Consider the following 20,331-nt stretch of genomic DNA (forward strand, 5'->3'; position numbering starts at 1 on the left):
CTGAGCAGGCTGATTCGTCATCACTGGTAGAAAGCTGGCGGCCATATGTGCAAATCAGAGGCACTCTGACACGACTAGTGATGTCTGGGTAAAGAGCAACGCTTGACCTGCCGTCATCCCGAGTGTCTCTGGGTGTGTTTGCATGCACACACTTGACATCTGACACGGGTGGAGACTCCCAAATGTGAGGGCGCCATGACTCACGCGCACACACACGCACACAAATGAACGTGCACACGCACACACACGCATGAGTTTCAAAAATTTATTTCCTCAAAAACAAAATAATTTGGGCTACATACAAAGTGTTTCACACACACACATAGTGGATAAGACCGGAATGCAACTTTCTTATTACATCAACATAAAACATTCATAAAAATACAAATCCAATTTTCTATAGATATATATTTAAAGGAACGTGTTTGCCAAAAGTGGTACTTCTTGTTTTGCTTAGTGGTCACTGGTTTTGTATGTCTGACATGGTTATTACATAGCTTCTTGTTAAAAAACAACAAAAAGTGTCATAAATTTAAAAAAACAAAAACAAAACACTTTTAGCACCAGGGTTTAACACAACAATTAAGTAAAGATGGCAAGATGGTTTGGCATACACCAGGACTCTCGTTAGCATCACTAATGCAATTGAAATTACACAGAAATGCACAATGTAGAATTTTCTCCGTCAAGCCAGATGACTTATGTTGCTACACCAAAGAATAGACAAATAACATTATTGACAAATATTCACACAATTGTAAAGTACCACTGTGAAGTATTTTCTTATATCGTTTTAACTTGCGCTTATGACGTACGTTCATAACTTGCCTTCGTAATGTAAAGTCATTAACTTAAATTTGAAGTGTGCATTCAAAACAAATTTGTAATGTACCTTCATAACGTGACTTCATAATGTATCTTCGTAAGGTGCATTTGAAGCATACCTTCGTAACGTACATACAAAATGTAGATTTGTAAAAAAAAATAAAAAATTGCAACATACCTTCGTAATGTACCTTTGTGACGTACCATCGCGATGTAGCTTTATGGTGTAACTTATTTTGCAGCATACACTCATTACGTCTGTAACAAAACCTCATAATCTTGTAATGCAACTTCGGAACACAACTTCCTAATGAAAAGACAAAGAAGAGTTTGTGGTCTATGGTGAACTTAGAAAACTAATGACAAGCAGCTAGGAATCGGAGCGCAAGTCATAATTTTTTTTTTTTTTTAAATCTCAATCTCACTGCATGTTAAACTGTTCACAGATCTTTGGCTAACAGCTACATTTTTTTACAACATTGTTTTTTTTTTCTTAATAAGCCAACATCCACAGGAGAAAAATGATCAATGCATTTAAATACAATATATTTCCGCTAAACCACCTCCACATAATTTGCAGGATAAAGTCCCTCCAGGCCACCGTCCTTCACCCCCCTACACCAGCCCTGGTCGTCTTCTTCCTCAGTCTTCATGAACTCTTCACCTGCAAAAAGACAAGGATGATTATTTTTTTGTTGTTGTTGTGCAAAAACATCGAGGAAAAAAAACAAAAACAAACATTCACCAGCTTTGAAGGAGAGTTCATCTGTTTCCTGGCCGATGTAGTCGTACAACGCTCTCACTCTCACACCGACAATCTTCACGCTGAAGGAAAAAACAATGTCATGAACGTATTATCATCATTATCATCATGACTTCTGGGTTCAATTTCTTTACCTTTTCTCTAATGTTGCTTTCTCTCCAACCACCGTCTTCCCTTTTTTGTTTTTCTTCTCAGGCGTCCATTCCTGAACATCAATTCAATTTAAAAAAAGATCATTAGTATGTTAGCATGAGTAAACGTTAGCTCACTACTAACTTGTTCTGCTAAACCCTTAGAACGTAATTTGATTTTATAGCTACTGCTTAATGTTAGTGTGCTACTAGCATTGAGGCTAACAGATTGAGTGATGCCTGCTGACTGGCTGACTGTTGACTAGTTCGGCATCCGTTAGTTAATGTTCACGACTAATATTGCGACTAATGACCTATTGACACAGCTGTAGTTATCAAGCTTTAGTTTGGCTTTGTATCTCCTTGTTAATGTTAGCTGGTGACTAGCGTTGAGGCTAACCGATATTATTGAAACCTGCCGACTGTTAGCAGTCACAAATTTAACTCTGGGTCTCATCTAATGCTAGCTAGCACAGAACCTGATTAACATATTGATTCAACAATTAGCATACAAATTAAGGTCTATGTGCACTGAGGTTAATGTTAGTTGGCTATTAGCATTGAGGCTAACTGGGCTACGGACACCTATCAACAACGAGCAGGGAAGTTGGGCTCTGGGTGGCTAGGTGGTGCTGTTGCTTGGCCTTGGCGCAAGCAGTGTGGGTTCGCTTCAGGCCCGGAGACCATGTTTGTTGGTGTGAGTGTGTGAAAATAAACTATCAGGAAAGTTTAGTACTTCCGTGTCTGTTGGCAAATGTTAGCTCACTGAGGCTAACTTACCTATTGACAACTGTCAACTGTTAGCGATCAAGTGTAGCTCTGCATTAATGCTACTTAATGCTAGCTCACTTCTAGCATTGAGGCTAACTAAACAACTAATTCCTGTCAACAGTTTAGCTCTGTCCAGTCGCTAATGTTAGCCCACTATCATCAATGTACTGTACTGTACTTGAGTAAACTTTGCCATTTGATGAGATTTTCTCATCTGCGTATTTTTTCCTCAATGCTAAGCTAAACAGCCGTGAGAGGCACCTGGAAGTGCGGCCAATCAGTAGGCATGCCGGGCCCGTGCGTGTTCTTCCACCAACGGAGGTCCTCGTGCTCGTCGATGGCTGCCACCGTGTCATGTAGCTGGCTGTAAACTTCCTTCATGCTGCGCAATGAGAGAAACGAGAGAGTGATTGATGTTGTTTATCAGCATGCCGATGATGAATTATTAATTTCATTAAGTTCTGACCGGCGTGTATTTATGAGCGGGGATTCAGGGAAGAATATTGTTTCATGTTAGTACGACAAAGGTGGAAGAAGAAACGGCACACAGGAACTAAGAAAGCAGTCCGGTTATAAATGCTCTGCCTTTATTTACATACACAGCGGTGCCTTTGAGCGAAGATCATTAAGATATACAGTGGTACCCTTGAAGTTCAATTGAAGATACAGTTGTACCTTCGAAATTCATTTCAGATATGCAGTAGTACCTTTGAAGGTCATTTAAATAAATGATGTAAGGTAATTTAGTGTTATTGTAGAAGTTGGGTGTATTTCATTTAAATATACAGCAGTACCTGTGAAACTAATTTAAATATATGGTGCTGCATTTAAGTTGTATAAAGTTCTTTTGAAGTTGGTCTTTTAAATGAACACTTTTAAGTTTTATTTCAATAATGCCGTTGTGCATTTGGAGTTGGGAGACCCTAATTTCAATATATAGTGGGACCAAATGAAGTTGTGTTTTAAACACATGGTCGAATCTATCCATCCATCCATTGTCTTGACCGCTTATTCCTCACAAGGGTCGCATGGTGTGCTGGCGCCTATCTCAACTGGCTCTGGGCAGTAGGCGGGGGACACCCTGGACTGGTTGCCAGCCAATCGCAGGGCACACAGAGACAAACAACCATCCACACTCACAAGCACACCTTGGGACAATTCAGAGCGCCCAATTAACCTGCCATGCATGTCTTTGGAATGTGGGAGGAGACCGGAGTACCCGGAGAAGACCCACGCGGGCATGGGGAGAACATGCAAACCCCACCCAGGAAGGCCGGAGCCTGGACTCGAACCCGAGTCCTCAGAACTGGGAGGCGGACGTGCTAAACATGGTTGAATCTTTTAAGTTAATTCAAATATACGCTTGTGGTAATTTACTTAAAATATAAAGTGGTACCTTTGAAGTACAATACAGTCGGTGCCTATAAAGTTGGGTGCCGGTCTTTTGAAAGGACAGTGATACCCGTCAAGTTTGCTGAAAAATACAGTGTCAAAAAATACCTTCAAAAATACATTTGAAGTTGGGTTAAGGTTACTGCACTACACAGTGGTAATTCCTAGGAAGTTAATTTATATGTATAGTGTTGTCTCGGAGTGAAGGACATTAAAACACAAAGTAGCTGTACCTAAGAAGTTTATTTGCTTATACAGTGGTACCTTTGTTGTTCATTTGACAATACAATGGTGCCTCTGATGTGGTTCATTTAAACATATACAGTGGTAACACTGAAGGTGTTTTAAATATACGGTGGCATCCTTAGACTATTCTTGAATTATAAAGTAGTGGTACCTGTGAAGTTGAAAGAAATATACGTTCACACCTATGAAGTTGGGTGAAGTGGATTTAAATATATACAGTACATTACCATGAAGTCAATCCAAACATTCAGTAGCGATATTGACAAAGTTGATTCGAATATGCAATTGTGATACCTACAAAGTTGATTTGAATAGACCCGGTGTGGCTACCTGTCGTTGGTGGTGACGTCGAGGTGCTTGTCGAAGGAGAGGAAGGCCTGTTTGAGGAAGATGATCCTCTTGCGCTCCTCGTCCTGCGACTGATCAAAGATGGCCTCCATCTCCTCCATGTAACGAGGGGCGTAACGATTTGTCTCCTCCAGTACCTTCTCGTAGCGGGCTCGCACCTATCGTACACATGCCATTAAAACATAACTTATAACTTAACGTGTCAGCACAGCATGGCCCACAGCCCACATATTATACATAATGCTCTGGTGCTTCACCTTTTTTTTGTTTTTTTTTTGTTTTCATGAGCAAAAGTCCAGTAAAATAAAATATTGGTGGCATACATTTTGACTTTAAAAAATAAATAAATAAAATAAATTTTAAAAAATCTAATTGAATACAGTAATTGGCTGATTAATTTTAGAATTTTTAATAAATCAAGATAAATTATATTAATAAAAAATCTTTATTATTTATTAAATTAAAAATGTATTCATAAATTTTCTAGAATCAACTGTTAATAATACAATCAACTGGTTGGTTAAAATGTAATTTTAATTTTACACTGTATTATAAAATGTATTTTTGTACTTTATGTTTTGTTTTAAAATGAAATTAAAGAATTGATCATTTGATTATATGATGTACAATAAATTAATTAACCAATTATTTAATGAGACATATGAACAATCCTCACTATAAATATTAATACTTTAAAAAACGACAAGATTATTATTATTATTATTATGATTATTATTATTATTATTATTATTATTTTACTATTACCGTGAGTGGTTCGTTACCTTGTGTGCCTCCTGCTGAACCATCTCTCGATCTTCCTGAATCTTCTTCTGCTTGTCCGCCGCCATGTTCTGATTGTCTTGTGCCTGTGACGCGCGCTCCCGGGCGGCATGCTCCTTGCGGCTCGCCTTGTGGTACGCTCGCCTGGCTTTGTCCAGCTGGCAACACACACACACACACATACACAAAAAAAAAGTCATATTTGCCATCCTAAGTGCTAAAAAGCTCAATTTCCACCAGGTGGCATAGGTTGGGATGATATTTTAGTGAAGGGCCCATTTGGTTCTGCATGAGACCTCCATAAGTGCATTGGACAAGCTTCACTTCGACTGCTTTCATGTGTTTAAACTTTAAACACCTTGACCATCCCATGGCAGATTAATTGGGCGCTCCGAATTGTCCCTAGGTGTGCTTGTGAGTGTGGATGGTTGTTTGTCTCTGTGTGCCCTGCGATTGGCTGGCAACCAGTCCAGGGTGTACCTCGACTACTGACAAAAGCCAGCTGAGATAGGCTCCAGCATCCCCCGCGACCCTTGTGAGGAATAAGCGGTCAAAAAAATGGATGGATGGATGGATGGATGGATGGATGGACCTTCCCAACCTTTGTGAGGCGTTTGGTCCAAGGCTTCTGTGCTCTGGCATAGCCGGTCTCGGCATCCTGGGCCTCCTTGAACCCCCCGAATATCTTCTTGGTGAAGGCCTCCTTCTGCCAAGTCCTCAGCCTCTCTGCATCCTCAGTCACCAGGGAGCGACAGATGGACGCGTGCAGAGACGCCAGACGGTCGGCCGAAGACAGAAAACACTGCCAAGCTTTCAGCAAGGACCCGTACAGCGGACCTGAGGAAGATGAAGGTCAAACATAGACACAGTTTCAATATTTTATACACTTTATATTTCAATATTCATCACCACAGTCACAGTTTTACATACATCTTTTTTTGTAGCTGTAAACATTCAGGAAAACTACATACCAACCTTGGAATTACAGCCTTTTCTAGGTAGTAGTTGTAGTCTCAAGGCAAGAGAAACTTTTACTACTGACTTAGTTCCAACAAAATATTCTTGTCTCGAAAGAATGTTCTAGTCCTGAAAGAAGGTTTTTAGTTCCAACTGAAGGTACTGGTCCTGAGAGCAAGTTTTAGTCTCAAGTCAAGGTTTTAGTGCCGAGACATTTCCAGTTCATAGTGAAGGTTCCTGTCTTGAGAGAAGGTTTGAGACTCAAGAGAAGGCTTTAGTCCCAAAGAAAGTTCTCTTACCGAGTGATGGTTCCAGTCCCTAGGTAAAATTCCAATCTCAACAGAAGGTTCTAGTCCCAAGAGGTTTTCAGACAGAATTAAGATAGTAGTTCTGGGAGGTTTTAGTCTTAAGAGATGGTTCTTGCTCTGAGAGGCTTTAGTAATCCTGAGAGATTTTAGTCTCAGAGGAAGATTCTAAGTCGCAAGTGAAAATTTTTGTCCCAGGTGACAGTTCAAGTCCCAAGAGGTACTAGTTCCAGGAGAAGGTTCTAGTTTTGAGTAAAGGGACTAGTACTGACAGAGAGTTTAGTCTCAAGAGGAAGTTTTAGACTCAAGGGATGATTGTAGTCCTGAGTGAAGGTACTAGACCTGAGACAAGGTTTTAGTCCCAAGAAAAGGTTTGAGAATATTTTAGTCTTGAGAGAAAGTTCTAGTCCTGAGAGGTTTTAGTCTCAAAAGAAAGTGTTAGTCCTAACAGAGGGTACTAGTTCTAATGGAAGGTTTTTGTTCTGAGATAGGTCTTGCCTCGAGATGCTTTAGTCCTAAGAGAAGAAGCTAGTCCCAGTGAATGTTTTAGTCCCAAAAGGATTCAGGTCCAAAGAGACTTTCTAGTCGTGAAAGTTGGCCAGTACTGAAAGAGCGTACTAGTCCCAAGAAAAGGTGCAGAGAGAAAGATCTCAGTTACCTCAAGAACCCTCAGGTTATCCTAAACAAATGTTAAACAATTTAAAATCGTCAGACAAAAAGTAACTTTTTTTTTTTTTTTGTATCTGTAGGCTAAGGTTCACCAATTCCAGTCCTCGAGGTCTGTTGTCCTGCAGGTTGTAGATGTTTCCACCTACCAACACCCTTGATACCAAAGATAATTATCATTATCAGGCATGCTGATAAGCTGAGTATATGAATCAGGTGTGCTAGTGAGCGGAAACATCTAAAATCTGCAGGACTCTGGACCTCAAGAAAACCCATCTGTTAACATAACAACAAATATTGTACTGTATATTACTGAATGAGATGTATTAACATTGCGCACTTTGTAGATTGGTTGTGGCTTTATGACATTGGAGCACTCACTGGAGTCCACGTGCGGCTTCCACTTGTTACTCCACTCGCTGAGCTGCACCGCGTACTGACGCTCCACTCGGGCTCGCTCCTGGATGCAAGTCGCCAGGTCACCACACGCCTGGAACGCGTCTTCTGTGCGTCGCACCGTGCGCTGGTAGTTGCCGGGCTACAAACCCAAACCCAAAGTGAAACATTCTTTAATGTGGCGTCTAGGCCTGCATTTAACAGGGTAGCCACCAGAGGATGCCAAAAGACACCAAGCTAGAGTCGCTCACAAGGAGAGAGTGAGCTAAGCCAGTTTGTGGATGTGGAGCTTGGACGTCATGGTCCAAAGTTTCCTGGCAGGCTTTGACTCTTCCTGCACTCCTTTTAGAGTCAGCGCGACAATAACTCATCTCTTTTCATGACATGATAGGAAATTATCATGGAATTAAGATAAATAGGAAGAAAGGAAAAAGGTCTTCAGAGCCTGTAAAATGTATATAACAATGTGGCAATCCCATTGTCATTGCCATCAATCAGCATGTCTATTTGAATGCTACATCTAGTTCTTGGAGTCAGTTTTTGGCTTCAGTGAGCGTGCGTGGTGTGTTTGCTAGAGAGAGAGAGAGAGAGAGAGAGAGAGAGAGAGAGAGAGAGAGAGAGAGAGAGAGAGAGAGAGAGAGAGAGAGAGAGAGAGAGAGAGAGAGAGAGAGAGAGAGAGAGAGAGAGAGAGAGAGAGAGAGAGAGAGAGAGAGACAGAGGAGAGTGAATGTATGAGTTGGTGAGCGAGTGAGTAAGGTGAAAGAGGAGAGTGCGCATGTGAGAGTGTATGACAGAGGCAGAGAGAGTAAGTGAGGAGAGTTGTGCGCATGTGTATGCGCGCGTGTGCCTTCCCTAAGCAGAACCAGCTGAGGAATCCGCTGGCGGGCCAACGGAAACAACACAGCACCAAACCAGTAACAGAGCTTCTATCTTGTGCTTGCAAGGGATTCTGGGACGTGTTGACCACTGCTAGCCTAAAGCTAATAGACATTTTCTCGTGCATGTGTGTGGTTTGGCCTCTTTTTGTGCACAACACAATGGTTGGCAACATCATAAATACAAACAATGCAAAAACTACAAGACTGTTGAGATTAATGAATGCTAACATGCTAGTTGTAGGATTGCAGATAGATCTGCATATAGCAGAATGGCACCTCCTAAAAAATATGAAATTAAATAAATATTTTAAAAACATTAAACATTAATAGAGCGGGTTGATTAGCACATCCGCCTCCCACTGCAGAGAACGTGAGATCGAATCCAAGCTTCGGCCTTCCTAGGTGGAGTTTGTATGTTCGCCCTGTGTCTTCATGGGTTTTCTCTGGGTACTCTGGTTTCCTCCCACATTCCAAAGATATGCATGGCAGGTTAATTGAATACTAAATTTTCACGAGGTGTGATTGTGAGTGTGAATGGTTGTTCATCTGTGTGTGCCCTGGATTGGCTGGCAACCAGTTCAGGGTGTACCCCGTCTATTGCCCGTAGCTGGCTGGGATAGGCTCCAGCACCCCCATGACCCTTGTAAGGAATAAGCGGTTTAAGAAGATGGATGGAAAATAATAATAACAAAAATAAATACTGTACATAATATATCACCAAACACAAAAACAATGTAAGCAAATCTATTATCTAGTATTTTACAGCTTGCCTGGCAGTCAGGGACTATTTCAGTTCCAGTACAATATTAGAGTTTTGGCAATAAGAATGGTTAAACTGCTAACATACAAACATATATCCATATAGAAGCCCATGTATGGAAAACATTTAGGCAGATTGCTAAGAAATTTACATCTGACCCATAGGGGAAAACCATTTTCTACATGCATTGAAAAAAATGCCAACTTTCTAACAGTTGGCATCTAAAATGAAATGAAATAAAATTAGGAAATAACACATAACATGTTATGCATCAGGGCGGCACGGTAGTCGAGTGGTTAGCACGTCCGCTTCCCAGTTCTGAGGTCTCCGGTTCGAGTCCAGGCTCGACCCTTCCTGGGTGGAGTTTGCATGTTCTCCCCGTGCCCGCGTGGTTCTTCTCCGGGTACTCCGGTCTCCTCCCACATTCCAAAGACATGCATGGCAGGTTAATTGGGCGCTCCGAATTGTCCCTAGGTGTGCGTGTGAGTGTGGATGGTTGTTCGTCTCTGTGTGCCCTGCGATTGGTTGACAACCAGTCCAGGGTGTCCCCCGCCTACTGCCCAGAGCCAGCTGAGATAGGCGCCAGCAGCCCCCGCGACCCTTGTGAGGAATAAGCGGTCAAGAAAATGGATGGATGTTATGCATCAAATGCATAAAAGCAGAAAAAGTCTGTGTCAAGGGACATTGGGGGAACAAGAGTTGACTTGGAGGCACACTGCTGCTTGTGTCTCAACTGCGAGCTGCATCCAATTAGTGTAGCGTAGCATGCTAACTGAAAACAAAGAAGGGGGAGCGGCGCCTCTCTAATGAATGTCACGTTGCCAAAAGCCAAAATGTTTTCTCATCCCGCATGAGGACTAAGACAAGAGCAAGATGCCGTTTGATTCTAAATTTTGATTCAACTATTGTGTCATGTGAAACACAATTGGGTGAATCCACAGTCAAGCTTGGGAGTCGTAATGGCTGACTTGAATTTATGTTTACACAAAGAACACCTTGTTAGCTACAGAGGTGCCGCCGCCTCTAGCGCAGACAACGTTGTCATGAGTTCAGACTCAAGCCATTACACACACAAAGTAGCATTTTTCATGTTTTAATGTCCTTGTTAAGGCAAATTGATAAAGATTAAACATTTTGCCCTGCAATCAGTTACCCATTTTAAAGACTGTACACAATGCTAACAAGCTAACAATTGGCAGGTTAACGTGTAGCTATATTTAAATATAAAACTAAAGAAAACACTACGGCAGAATAATAGGAATTGGAAGTTGTGCTCTGAATTCTATTTCTATTGCAAAGGGAATTTGCTCAAACGCTAACATGTAGATGTGCTACAATTAATTGAGTTATTCCCAACTATTCAATTATCAAATTATCATCAACTATTTTTGATAATCAATTTATCGTTTTGAGCAGGCTTCCCCAATCCTAGTCCACTCTTGAGAGCTGGAGTAGTTTCCACCCTCCAGCACACGATTCATATAACCAGCTCATCAGCAAGCTCTGCAGAAGCCTGATAATGATCCTGATTTTTTTTTCTTTTTCCTTTTAAGAACATTCACGGAATTTCAGCCTCTAAAGTTGAGGTCTAGGGACCCAGAAAAGCAGTCCATCTGACTCCCAATAAAATAAACCTTTCAGAGAGGCCTTTTATTGTGGGCAGTCCAAGGCACACCTGTACACTAATCATAGTATCTAATCAGCATCTTGATAAGGCACACCTGTGAGGTGGGATGGAATATCTCGGCAAAGGAGAAGTGCTCACTATCACAGATTTAGACTGGTTTGTGAACAATTTTTATTTCAGAGAAATGGTGATAGTGTGTGCGTGGAAGAAGTTTTAGATCTTTGAGTTAATCTAATAAAAAAAGGGAGCAAAAACAAAAGTATTGCGTTTATATTTTTGTTGAGTGTATATGTGGTAGTGTTTTACATTGTTTCCCTTGTCATCAGTTACTAGCAAAGGACAATTGCTAAAATGCTACGATGTGAATAGTTGATATTCTAACATATAGCGAGATCTTACATCATCTTACCATCCAGAAGCTGCGATTGTTAGCATCCTCGCGCTTGTTGTCGGTTGGCAGCGTCGACATTTTGGTGTCTGCAAGAGGAAGCAAGTGTCTCGTTAGCAATAGCCAGCTAGCCAATCAAATCGCTGTGTTGTCATCATGCGCCACTATAGGAACGCATGGCTTTATCTGTAAACTGCAAATGGCCACATAAGTTTTTTGAGAGTCTGCATCGAGATGTGCTTGTTAATTCTTGAGGGATGACTATGATACTTGGCACGTCTTCACACAATACAATTAAGTGTGGCTGTTTTTCATAGCTTTATCCTAAACCTGCTTTTATCTGGCTTACATTGTGCTGCGGAACACACAAAAAACATTTCACCAAAGATCACATTACCTGTCCAGGTTCCCCAAACATAATCATGCCGTGGCGCTAACTTTGCTAACCGCTAAGTAGCCTGTCACAGGCATGCAGATGAAAGTGACCTCTGAATGAGATCTTGTTTTATTAAAATCAGTCAATTTTCAACTCAGTAAGGCCTAAAAATAGATCTGGTGGGAACATGCAAGCAGTAACTTCCTGTCCAAATTCAACTTGATTCCCACGCTTGCTAACGTTAACACTACGTCCATCTTCCCATCCAGAGCGCCAAAGCATTTTCCCTGCACAGACTTGTTGCCTGCTGCCATTATACGTTCAATCATCACATGCTCAGCGCCTCGCCCTGTCTGTCTCGCTCTCGTTCTCTGGCGAGAGTGACATAACCCTGAAGGAGGTCATGAATTGCCATGCATTTGAACTCTGACCTCCATTTCCTGTGTTGTATAGACGGGAAGGTTTTTAAGTCATCGGTCAATCAAAGAACGAGTTCATGTGCTGTTATTGTATCATGTCGTATTAAACACAGAAGCGCATTGCGACTACTCGTAACATAATCTTCATATTAGTTAAATGTGTTATCATCACTATGTCAGCAATCCAACATTAAAGGAACACTTTACTTATTGATCCATTTTTAGCAGCAAAAAGTTGCTACTTTTTCAATAATTAATTTGGTGACGTGATTATTTTTTTATGTACATTTAATAACTTTTAAACCGATGTTAAAATGAATCGAACGCCGGCATGTTTGTTACACGTGACTAAATAACCCGGATGTTTACGTCACTAGTGTGAAAACGACGCTACACTATGCAACGCAGCCGTGCATCTAGCGTCAAACCCGGAAGGATTAAACCTTATCGCTTCGATCCAACACGACAAAATAACCCTACCGAAGGAAAGTCTGCCTTGGATGTGAAAGTTGTGGCGCCAGATGGTCTTTTCGGGCACAAAATAAACTTTAACGAACGAGTGAATCAGGCGGGGGGTGAGTGGTGCTCGTGCGGGAGCTGCACAGGAATGGACAATCCGCTAATGAATGTGTGCTGGCTGGAAATGAAAGAACTCGAGGATCGGTTCCTTGCGGACAATCTCAACTGCCAATATCCAACAGGTAAAGTGACACACAGCACGAGCAATGCAAAACGTGTGGAACTGACGAACTATTTCAGGAAAAAGAAAAAATAGTAAAATTAAATGTATCATCGTTACAGCGCCCAACCTCCCCTAGCTGTTTTTTTCTTTTCTTTTTTTGCGTAGCGTCCCGATGATGTAAACGAAAGCTTGCAAGAAGGTTGTGTATTAACCGTGTTTATTTATAGACAAAATGAAGTAAGGAAATGCGAGACGCCGTTACCTAGGCTGGTTATCAATGGTTTGGATCCGAACGAAATGCAAATGAAAGTGGAAGGCACCACAGGAAGAACAGCGGGACAGAACACAAATGTAGTACGTCGCACATGCCGATGATAATGACACTAATCCACATTCTATAATTTTTTTGTTAAAATAAGATTATGAACATGGTCAGTTTGTTTAGTATAAACAACTTACGAGCTAATAAAACATAACGTCCTCGTCCCCGTACTTGACGATGTTCACACTCAAATGAATTATGAAATAAAACAGTCCGTGCAGTATAATAACGAATACACGGAAGTACTTCTATGTTGAAGAAAAGTTAAATAAATCAATATAAGGGTGTATTCTTCAACTCTTATGCATTTTTCGTAGCTAAACTAACTATTTACTGCCGATCAAGCCATACATGTAAAATTAAAGGAGCCTTCCTTTAAATTGTTAGATTTTTAAATGGACTCTTTTTGGTTTCTCTACCTTGACACAAAGACCAATAGCTTCAAAGTTAACCATAACACGATTTTCCCACTTCTTGGAAACAGTGTTACATTTCGCTAGCCTCCGGCCAAAACCTCATAAGTCACAATTTGGCAAAAAAAAAAAAAAATTCTTTTTTTCTTTCTTTCTTTCTTTCCCCCAAAAATCAATATCTTGGTCTGTTTCACACGTGGGTGACATTCTTATGAATTATTGACCAATCTAAAGTGGTTTGCTCTTGCTTTTGGAGGTACAAGGATTTGGCCTGACGGCACGTTACACGGGGTCATCACTTGATTCATTCCAGTGTGTTGAATATAGACCACCAGTTTTCCATAAAAAAATAAAAATAAAACCATGCCAAATTAAACATAGAAGTGCTTTGCTACTACTCGTAAGCATTCTTGCCGCATTATAATTACAGGTGTCATCATTCAATCAGCCTTCCAACATTAAAATGGAAGATTTTTAAATGGACTCTTGTTATAGTTGGATTAATCTACGTTTACGTTTATTGCATGCACTTGACTTGTTACAGTTCTTTGAATATAACAGTTGACATAATTGCTACACATGAACATCATTGTATATTAATTGATTGCATCATCAGTACTGTAAATCAGCATAGCAGTGTTAAATTTGCACATTTTGTGAATTGAGTCTTGTTGCAGTTGCATTAGCTCAATTTGAAGGTGCAAAAAAAGTAATGGGAAGCTGATTTGACATTATTGCATCAAAAAATTAATCACAGAAGCACGCTGCCAGTTGCCACCCCTTGTTAAAATCACAGTCATATTAATTGCTTGTGTCATCACTTATCAGAAAACCAATGTTAAATTTGCATTTTTTTTGTAATGAAGTATTGTTACAGTTGCTTTAATGTCCCGATAAGTGGACCTAATATGTGAAAAGTCCCTACTTAGAAGCTGATTGACAAAGAAAAGAAAGGAGAAAAAAAAGAAGAAGATAATTTGACACAATTCCATCAAGCGACGAGCCGAATTAATCACCGACACACGTCAGGACCATTCATGAACACTGTAGTCGTATTAATTACCTTTGTCATCAGTTAACCAGAAATCCAAGGTTAAATTAACAGGTATGTTTAATAGAGTTACAGTACTGTAATTCGTTCTGTAAGTGCACTAGTGCGTAAAAAGTCCTTAGTTGGAAACTGATTTGACATTATTGCATTAATTCACTGCCAGTCATTTTAGAAAATTTAAAAATTGTCAATACTCACGTGATATTACATTCAATAATTATATATAAACCGAATCTACCAAATAACAGAATAGACTCCCTACTTTTTGTCCCGTCCCGTTCTTTTATAATTGACAGCAGAAAAATGTAGGTTTGCCAAAATACAGCCATTTCTCCCATGGACTCTGAAACTGTTTTTATTTCGTATCAAATGGGGCAATGATGTCATCTACCGGTGGTTGGGCATCAGTAAAGTTGTTTCCAAGTTTGATATTTACAGTGGAGCATGCTCAGATTCGCCCCCATTTAGCACCGCTCTAAAAAATACAATTGACAAGTATACTTGTCAAAGGCAGTGAATGAGTTAAACACCAAAATGGATCAAATCCAGCACTTATATCAACATCTTCACCACTTAAATCAGAAATCCAAGGCTATATTGTCGGATTTGTATAAGGGGTCTTGCGACAATTCAATTAAAATAGGCTTCAACACACATAGCAAAGCTGCACTAATCAGCTTTGTTTTTCAAGAGGCCTCAGATGCTTCAACTTGAACTTTTTCCAATGCATGACCGTTTTCAAGAAAACAAGTTCAGAGGCCCCACATGGGACACAAGTAGCTTAAGATTCGTGTTCAATTTAGAATACTGTATTTAAAACTGTAAAAAAAAAAAGAAAAAGAAAAAAGAAAAGAAAAAAAAAACGTTCATGTGGTGCTTCCCGGCAACCGAGCGAGCTCCAATCATGCAGCCAAGCGGGCGTCATGCTAGGCCCTCCCCCTTGCCCCCGTTTTCATCTGTCAGACATAACTCAGCAACACACACGCGCGCGCACCCCCACACACGAAAAACAGCAAGGAATGAAGATGAAGAAAGAGGTTGATTCCATTTCGATACTTACGGAGTAAAAGTTTTCTTCTGTTGTTTGTCAACGTAATCACTTTCAACGCAATCTTTATTTCTGTTTTTGCTTCTTCTTCTTCCTTTTTTATCCTGCTCTCGACTTCTTGACTTTTCCCCGATCGTCTGCCTTCCCTTTGGCTCTTTTGCGCTTGTGTCAGATGAGTTGGCCTCCTCTTCCTCCTCCCTCCACAAGCCTCCTCGCCCCTCCTCTACCTCCTCCCTCCGTCTTCTACCTCCTCATTCCCTCCTTTAGTGCCCCCGTTTACCTCCTTCTTCCTTCCCCTTAGAACTCCCTGAAACAGCTGCAAGAGTCTCTTGTTCTTTGTATCCCGCTTCTTGTCGCTTGCACACTCACCGTCTTCATCGTCATACATAATCGTTGGTTATGCGCTGAGTGTGTGCGTGTGTTTATTGCCCCACAAAATAAGCTCAACGCAGCACAAAACTTCCCTCTTTACAACTCAGCACACCCCTGCAAGCACAGCTGGAAGACATATCCGGTGTGTGTACGTGTGTCAGGACCAGGACCCCCCCTCCCTTTCCCCAACAAGTGTGCAGGCACATTTTGGCAGCAGTAACTTTACAACAAACTTTTGGAGGATTCAAAAAGGGTTTATTATTGTGTGTCAAAGGTCAAGGCCAAGTTAAGACCATATTCGAGGTGGGAAACTTTTAGGAGGGCCAGGAACCTTTCGGTGGGGTCTGCAGATGTGATTGAAATGTTTTTTGGGTTTTTTTTGTTTTGTTTTTTTTCTCCTGGGAAGTACCAAGTACTGCAATCTCAGATGGAAATGCAGTATTTTGACAGCAAGAACTTCACCTTAGAACAACCAAATGCAGTTCTGGTTTAATGTGTAGGGGCCAAAAGTAGACCTTGCTATAGGGGTAGAATATTTGAAAGGTCCAGGAACATTTTCCTGGGGGGTCTACAGATCTTAATAGTTCTAGGAACTATGTACAAGTTTTAAGAGCCAAAAGTCACAGCAACTTAAAGCAGCTATATGTAAGATTTAAAATTTCAAATCTCTACTGCCACCTGTGGCCGAAAACAAACTGCACGCTCGTACACGCTGCGCGCACTCGTACGTGCACGACCTCAATACTGAAGACTCGGCTCATCATATCCAATTAAACTATGTTTTCAGAGGTAAGAAGTTTTATAATGTTATACAAAGCTGGCCACTTCACGGAATGAGACTCTCGATCCCCACTAAACAATTGATGTCCACGGGACGTGCAGATCATATTGCTTTAGTCGGTCGAAGTCCAGTCCTGTGCTGTACTCCAAAACGATGTGCAAATTAATTGGACCTCATTCCGATGTTAATATGCAGTTACATATTGTAGTCACCCCGCTCGATGGACGTCAACCTGATTCTAGTCATTATTAGTGTATGTCGCCCCCAGGCTAGCGTCATTGTGCATGAGCCGAAAGGTGGGCTGTCAGTTATGGAAATTGACGATTGTGAAAAACATATAGACCCATTCACTACTTAGTGTGATATGACCGTGAATGTTATCGCCATTCAGTAGTACCGTTGACATTCCGTTAGCATAATGTAGCTACAATAGGCTGTTTTCACGGAGGAAAATAAGGCAACATTTAGCCTCATTGAAACGCCGCGGAATGGAACGTCTGTTCTTCATAAAGTCATTCTGTTCTATTACATTCAACTTTGCCGCCCCTTTCACGCTAAATGTTGCCGTCCACCTCACTTTCACCCCAATAGTTACGACCGAGAAGTGATCGATCTTGAGGTTACTGCTATTTGAAAACAACACATTTTTTTCTAAATGCCAAGACACTCGCTTCTTACCTTTTGGAGTAGAAAGAAAGCCAGCTGTGAATCACTTTTCTAATCCAAGTCCGATCTCAACTCTCTCCACCGCTGAAATGTCAAACCAATGTTGACTCTCGGTCAAGCCCGACGTCGGTCACTATCAAGTTTAGATTTTTTTTTTTTCTTGGCACTTGACATTGTTTTCATTTTTTTTTTTTCTTGGCACTTGACATTGTTTTCATTTTTTTTTTTTTTGAGCAGCCTTCCGCGGAGTAACAGCGGGTGTCTGGGGCAGCGAAAATCTGTACTAGTTCCGTCTTCGCGCGACAGGAAACAACTGACGATGACGCGTATGACGTCACATCCTGCAGACAGAGGGCGGGAAAATCAAAGGATTCGGACCAGACGCTTCCTAAATAATATTGGCCAGAGGCTTGTCGGAGTACCCATTGTGAACAGCGAAGATGTTGATCTACTAATTAGAATATGTTTCAGTCATAAATGGTCAAATAAAAAGGCTATTGTTAAGATATTTTTTGGGGAAATCCTACATAGAGTAGCTTTAAAGTGGAAATTCTGCATTTCGGCAGCAAGCACTACACCTTGGGGGAGGGGAGTTTTGGAGTAATGTGTGAGGAGCAAAGTCTCTGCTACAGGGGAAGTACTAATTCCAAGAGGTCCAGGGACCTTCGGCATGAGGTCTACAGATGTGATTCAAAACTTTAAGTTTCAAGAATAAGTAACATGGAAGAGAAAAGAACAATGAAACTGTTGCCCAAATTCAGTTCCAGATAAATTCATCTGGGCCCCAAAAGAAGATCACTGCCAGCCATTATAGAAAATTTTAAAATTTCCAATACTCACGTGATATTACATTCAATAATTATATATAAACCGAATCTACCAAATGACAGAATAGACTCCCTACTTTTTGCCTCGTCCCGTTCTTTTATAATTGACAGTAGAAAAATATGGGTTTGCCAAAATACAGCCATTTCTCCCATGGACTCTAAAACTGTGTTTATTTTGTATAAAATGGGGCAAATGTCATCTACCGGTGTTTGGGAATCAGTAAAGTTGTTTCCAAGTTTGATATTTACAGTGGAGCATAATCAGATTCGCCCACATTTAGCACCGCTCTAAAAAATACAATTGACAAGTATACTTGTCAAAGGCAGTGAATGAGTTAAGGCTCAGTCCTTTTTAGGGGTTCAAGACCCTTTAAGGGTTAGGGCCTGCAGCTCTTTTCTAAAAGTTTGTGGAAGTCGCGCTTGTGTCTCTCATGCGTGCATATTGTATTACCTCATGTTATGAGGCTCTCGTGCAGCCCCACCGTGTCCCAACTTGCCTTGTAGTAAGCCGGTTGTTGCAGCTGTTGTGCGGTAATGCCGCCTGGAAGAAGCAGCAGTCGGCAGACGGTAATCCAGCCGTTAGTCATCCTGCCATCAAAAGCGGACAAGATGGGACACACTGGGGCGTCCTGCGGTTAAAACGGTAGCAGACGTGAAGAGGCAGGAGAAGATGCCTTTAACAGCAGATTTCAGGCCACTGTTAAAGGGAGGGAAAGTTCCCAGTGGAAAGTTGATTATTGCGTCAACGCCGAATGAAACAGAGAAGCACACTGGCAGTACTTATGATATATCTTCATATTAAATGCTTATGTTGTCCTTTAATCGTCAAGGCAATGCTGAATTGAGGGATTTTCAAATGGATTTCAAAGTGAACCACTGCGTTTAAAGCCCCCAATGGGACACTTATTATTGCATCAAATGTTATACAGAATTAGGCCCTGCCCCACATTACACCCTTCGCTCCTCAATGAAGTGTACAGTTAATAGAGGTGCACGTAGTGTTGGAGAGAGCAAGGTTACAAACGTGTGAGAATATATATATATATATGTATATATATATATATATATATATATATATATATATATATATATATATATATTTATAATCATATAACTCATTCAATATGGAAGCCCAAAAGTGTCAAAATTCAATAAATAAAAAGGCCTTTTTGAAATAACTGTTCTTTTGATAAATAACAGACAAATATGTAATATGGACATTACATTTTAAAATGAGGTGTTAGTATTATTATGAAAAGTTTTATGCTATTCTTTAATATGTAACAAATATTTTATTTTGATTAAATATTTCATAATGATTATTTTAACAATGTCATACTTTTTAAAAATAATGACATTTAATTTATTTTCAAGGTTTTATAAGATAATAAGACGTTGTTTTACAAAGTCAGTTTTTATTTCATAATGTCCTTTTCCACAATGATCGTCTTTTACATAATGGCGTTTTACAGCCGAATGTCTTGGTCTGTCAATCAAAGTCAGTGGGTGGCACCACCTGTGTGAGCCGAGATCGCCGTGACGCCTTCCTTGTAGCCTGACGCAGAAGTTTAACAAGGCCTTTACGTTATGATCCGATTCTAAACGATTTGCTACTTCTTGGAGTACTTCTGAAAGTGACTTATCTTCCGTATCCATGCTTTAGCAAGCCTGTGACCGCCGTGGCTCCTCATCAGGCGATAAAATCTCCACGCGTGAATCGATACTGCAAGTGCTGCTGCTCATGTCTGTATAAGGGACTCAGCCAATCACGTAACTGGCTCCGCCTCATGTCATTTGATTGACAGACCAAGACATTCGGCTGTAAAACGCCATTATGTAAAAGACGATCATTGTGGAAAAGGACATTATGAAATAAAAACTGACTTTGTAAAACGTTTTATTATCTTATAAAACCTTGAAAATAAATTAAATGTCATTATTTTTAAAAAGTATGACGTTGTTAAAATAATCATTATGAAATATTTAATCAAAAATAAAATATTTGTTACATATTAAAGAATAGCATTACACTTTTCCTAATAATACTAACACCTCATTTTAAAATTGAATGGCCATATTACATAATAGCCTGTTATTTAACAAAAGAATAGTTATTTCAAAAAGGCCTTTTTATTTATTGA

The 20,331-nt window shown here is 40.4% G+C and overlaps 1 protein-coding gene across 2 annotated transcripts; it reads right to left on the reverse strand.

Annotated features, from left to right (window-relative positions):
• Positions 1 to 251: 251 nt before the first annotated feature.
• LOC144024481 (protein kinase C and casein kinase substrate in neurons protein 3) lies at positions 252 to 19,175 on the reverse strand. 2 transcript variants are annotated; one of them, XM_077530839.1, is made up of 10 exons: positions 18,688 to 19,175; positions 11,255 to 11,322; positions 7,566 to 7,722; positions 5,858 to 6,093; positions 5,259 to 5,414; positions 4,459 to 4,634; positions 2,752 to 2,872; positions 1,723 to 1,793; positions 1,571 to 1,650; positions 252 to 1,489 (listed from the first exon to the last, which is right to left on the reverse strand). In XM_077530839.1, exons 2-10 carry the CDS (start codon positions 11,312 to 11,314, stop codon positions 1,380 to 1,382), a joined length of 1,167 nt encoding a protein of 388 aa, XP_077386965.1. In that variant the 5' UTR covers positions 11,315 to 11,322; positions 18,688 to 19,175; the 3' UTR covers positions 252 to 1,379. The 2 variants fall into 2 exon arrangements, with proteins under 2 accessions (XP_077386965.1, XP_077387050.1); XM_077530924.1 differs by lacking the exon at positions 18,688 to 19,175 and adding an exon at positions 15,557 to 15,667.
• Positions 19,176 to 20,331: the final 1,156 nt, after the last annotated feature.

This window comes from Festucalex cinctus, chromosome 1 (assembly GCF_051991245.1).
Source record: "Festucalex cinctus isolate MCC-2025b chromosome 1, RoL_Fcin_1.0, whole genome shotgun sequence".
In the NCBI taxonomy this organism is placed as follows: Eukaryota; Metazoa; Chordata; class Actinopteri; order Syngnathiformes; family Syngnathidae; genus Festucalex; species Festucalex cinctus.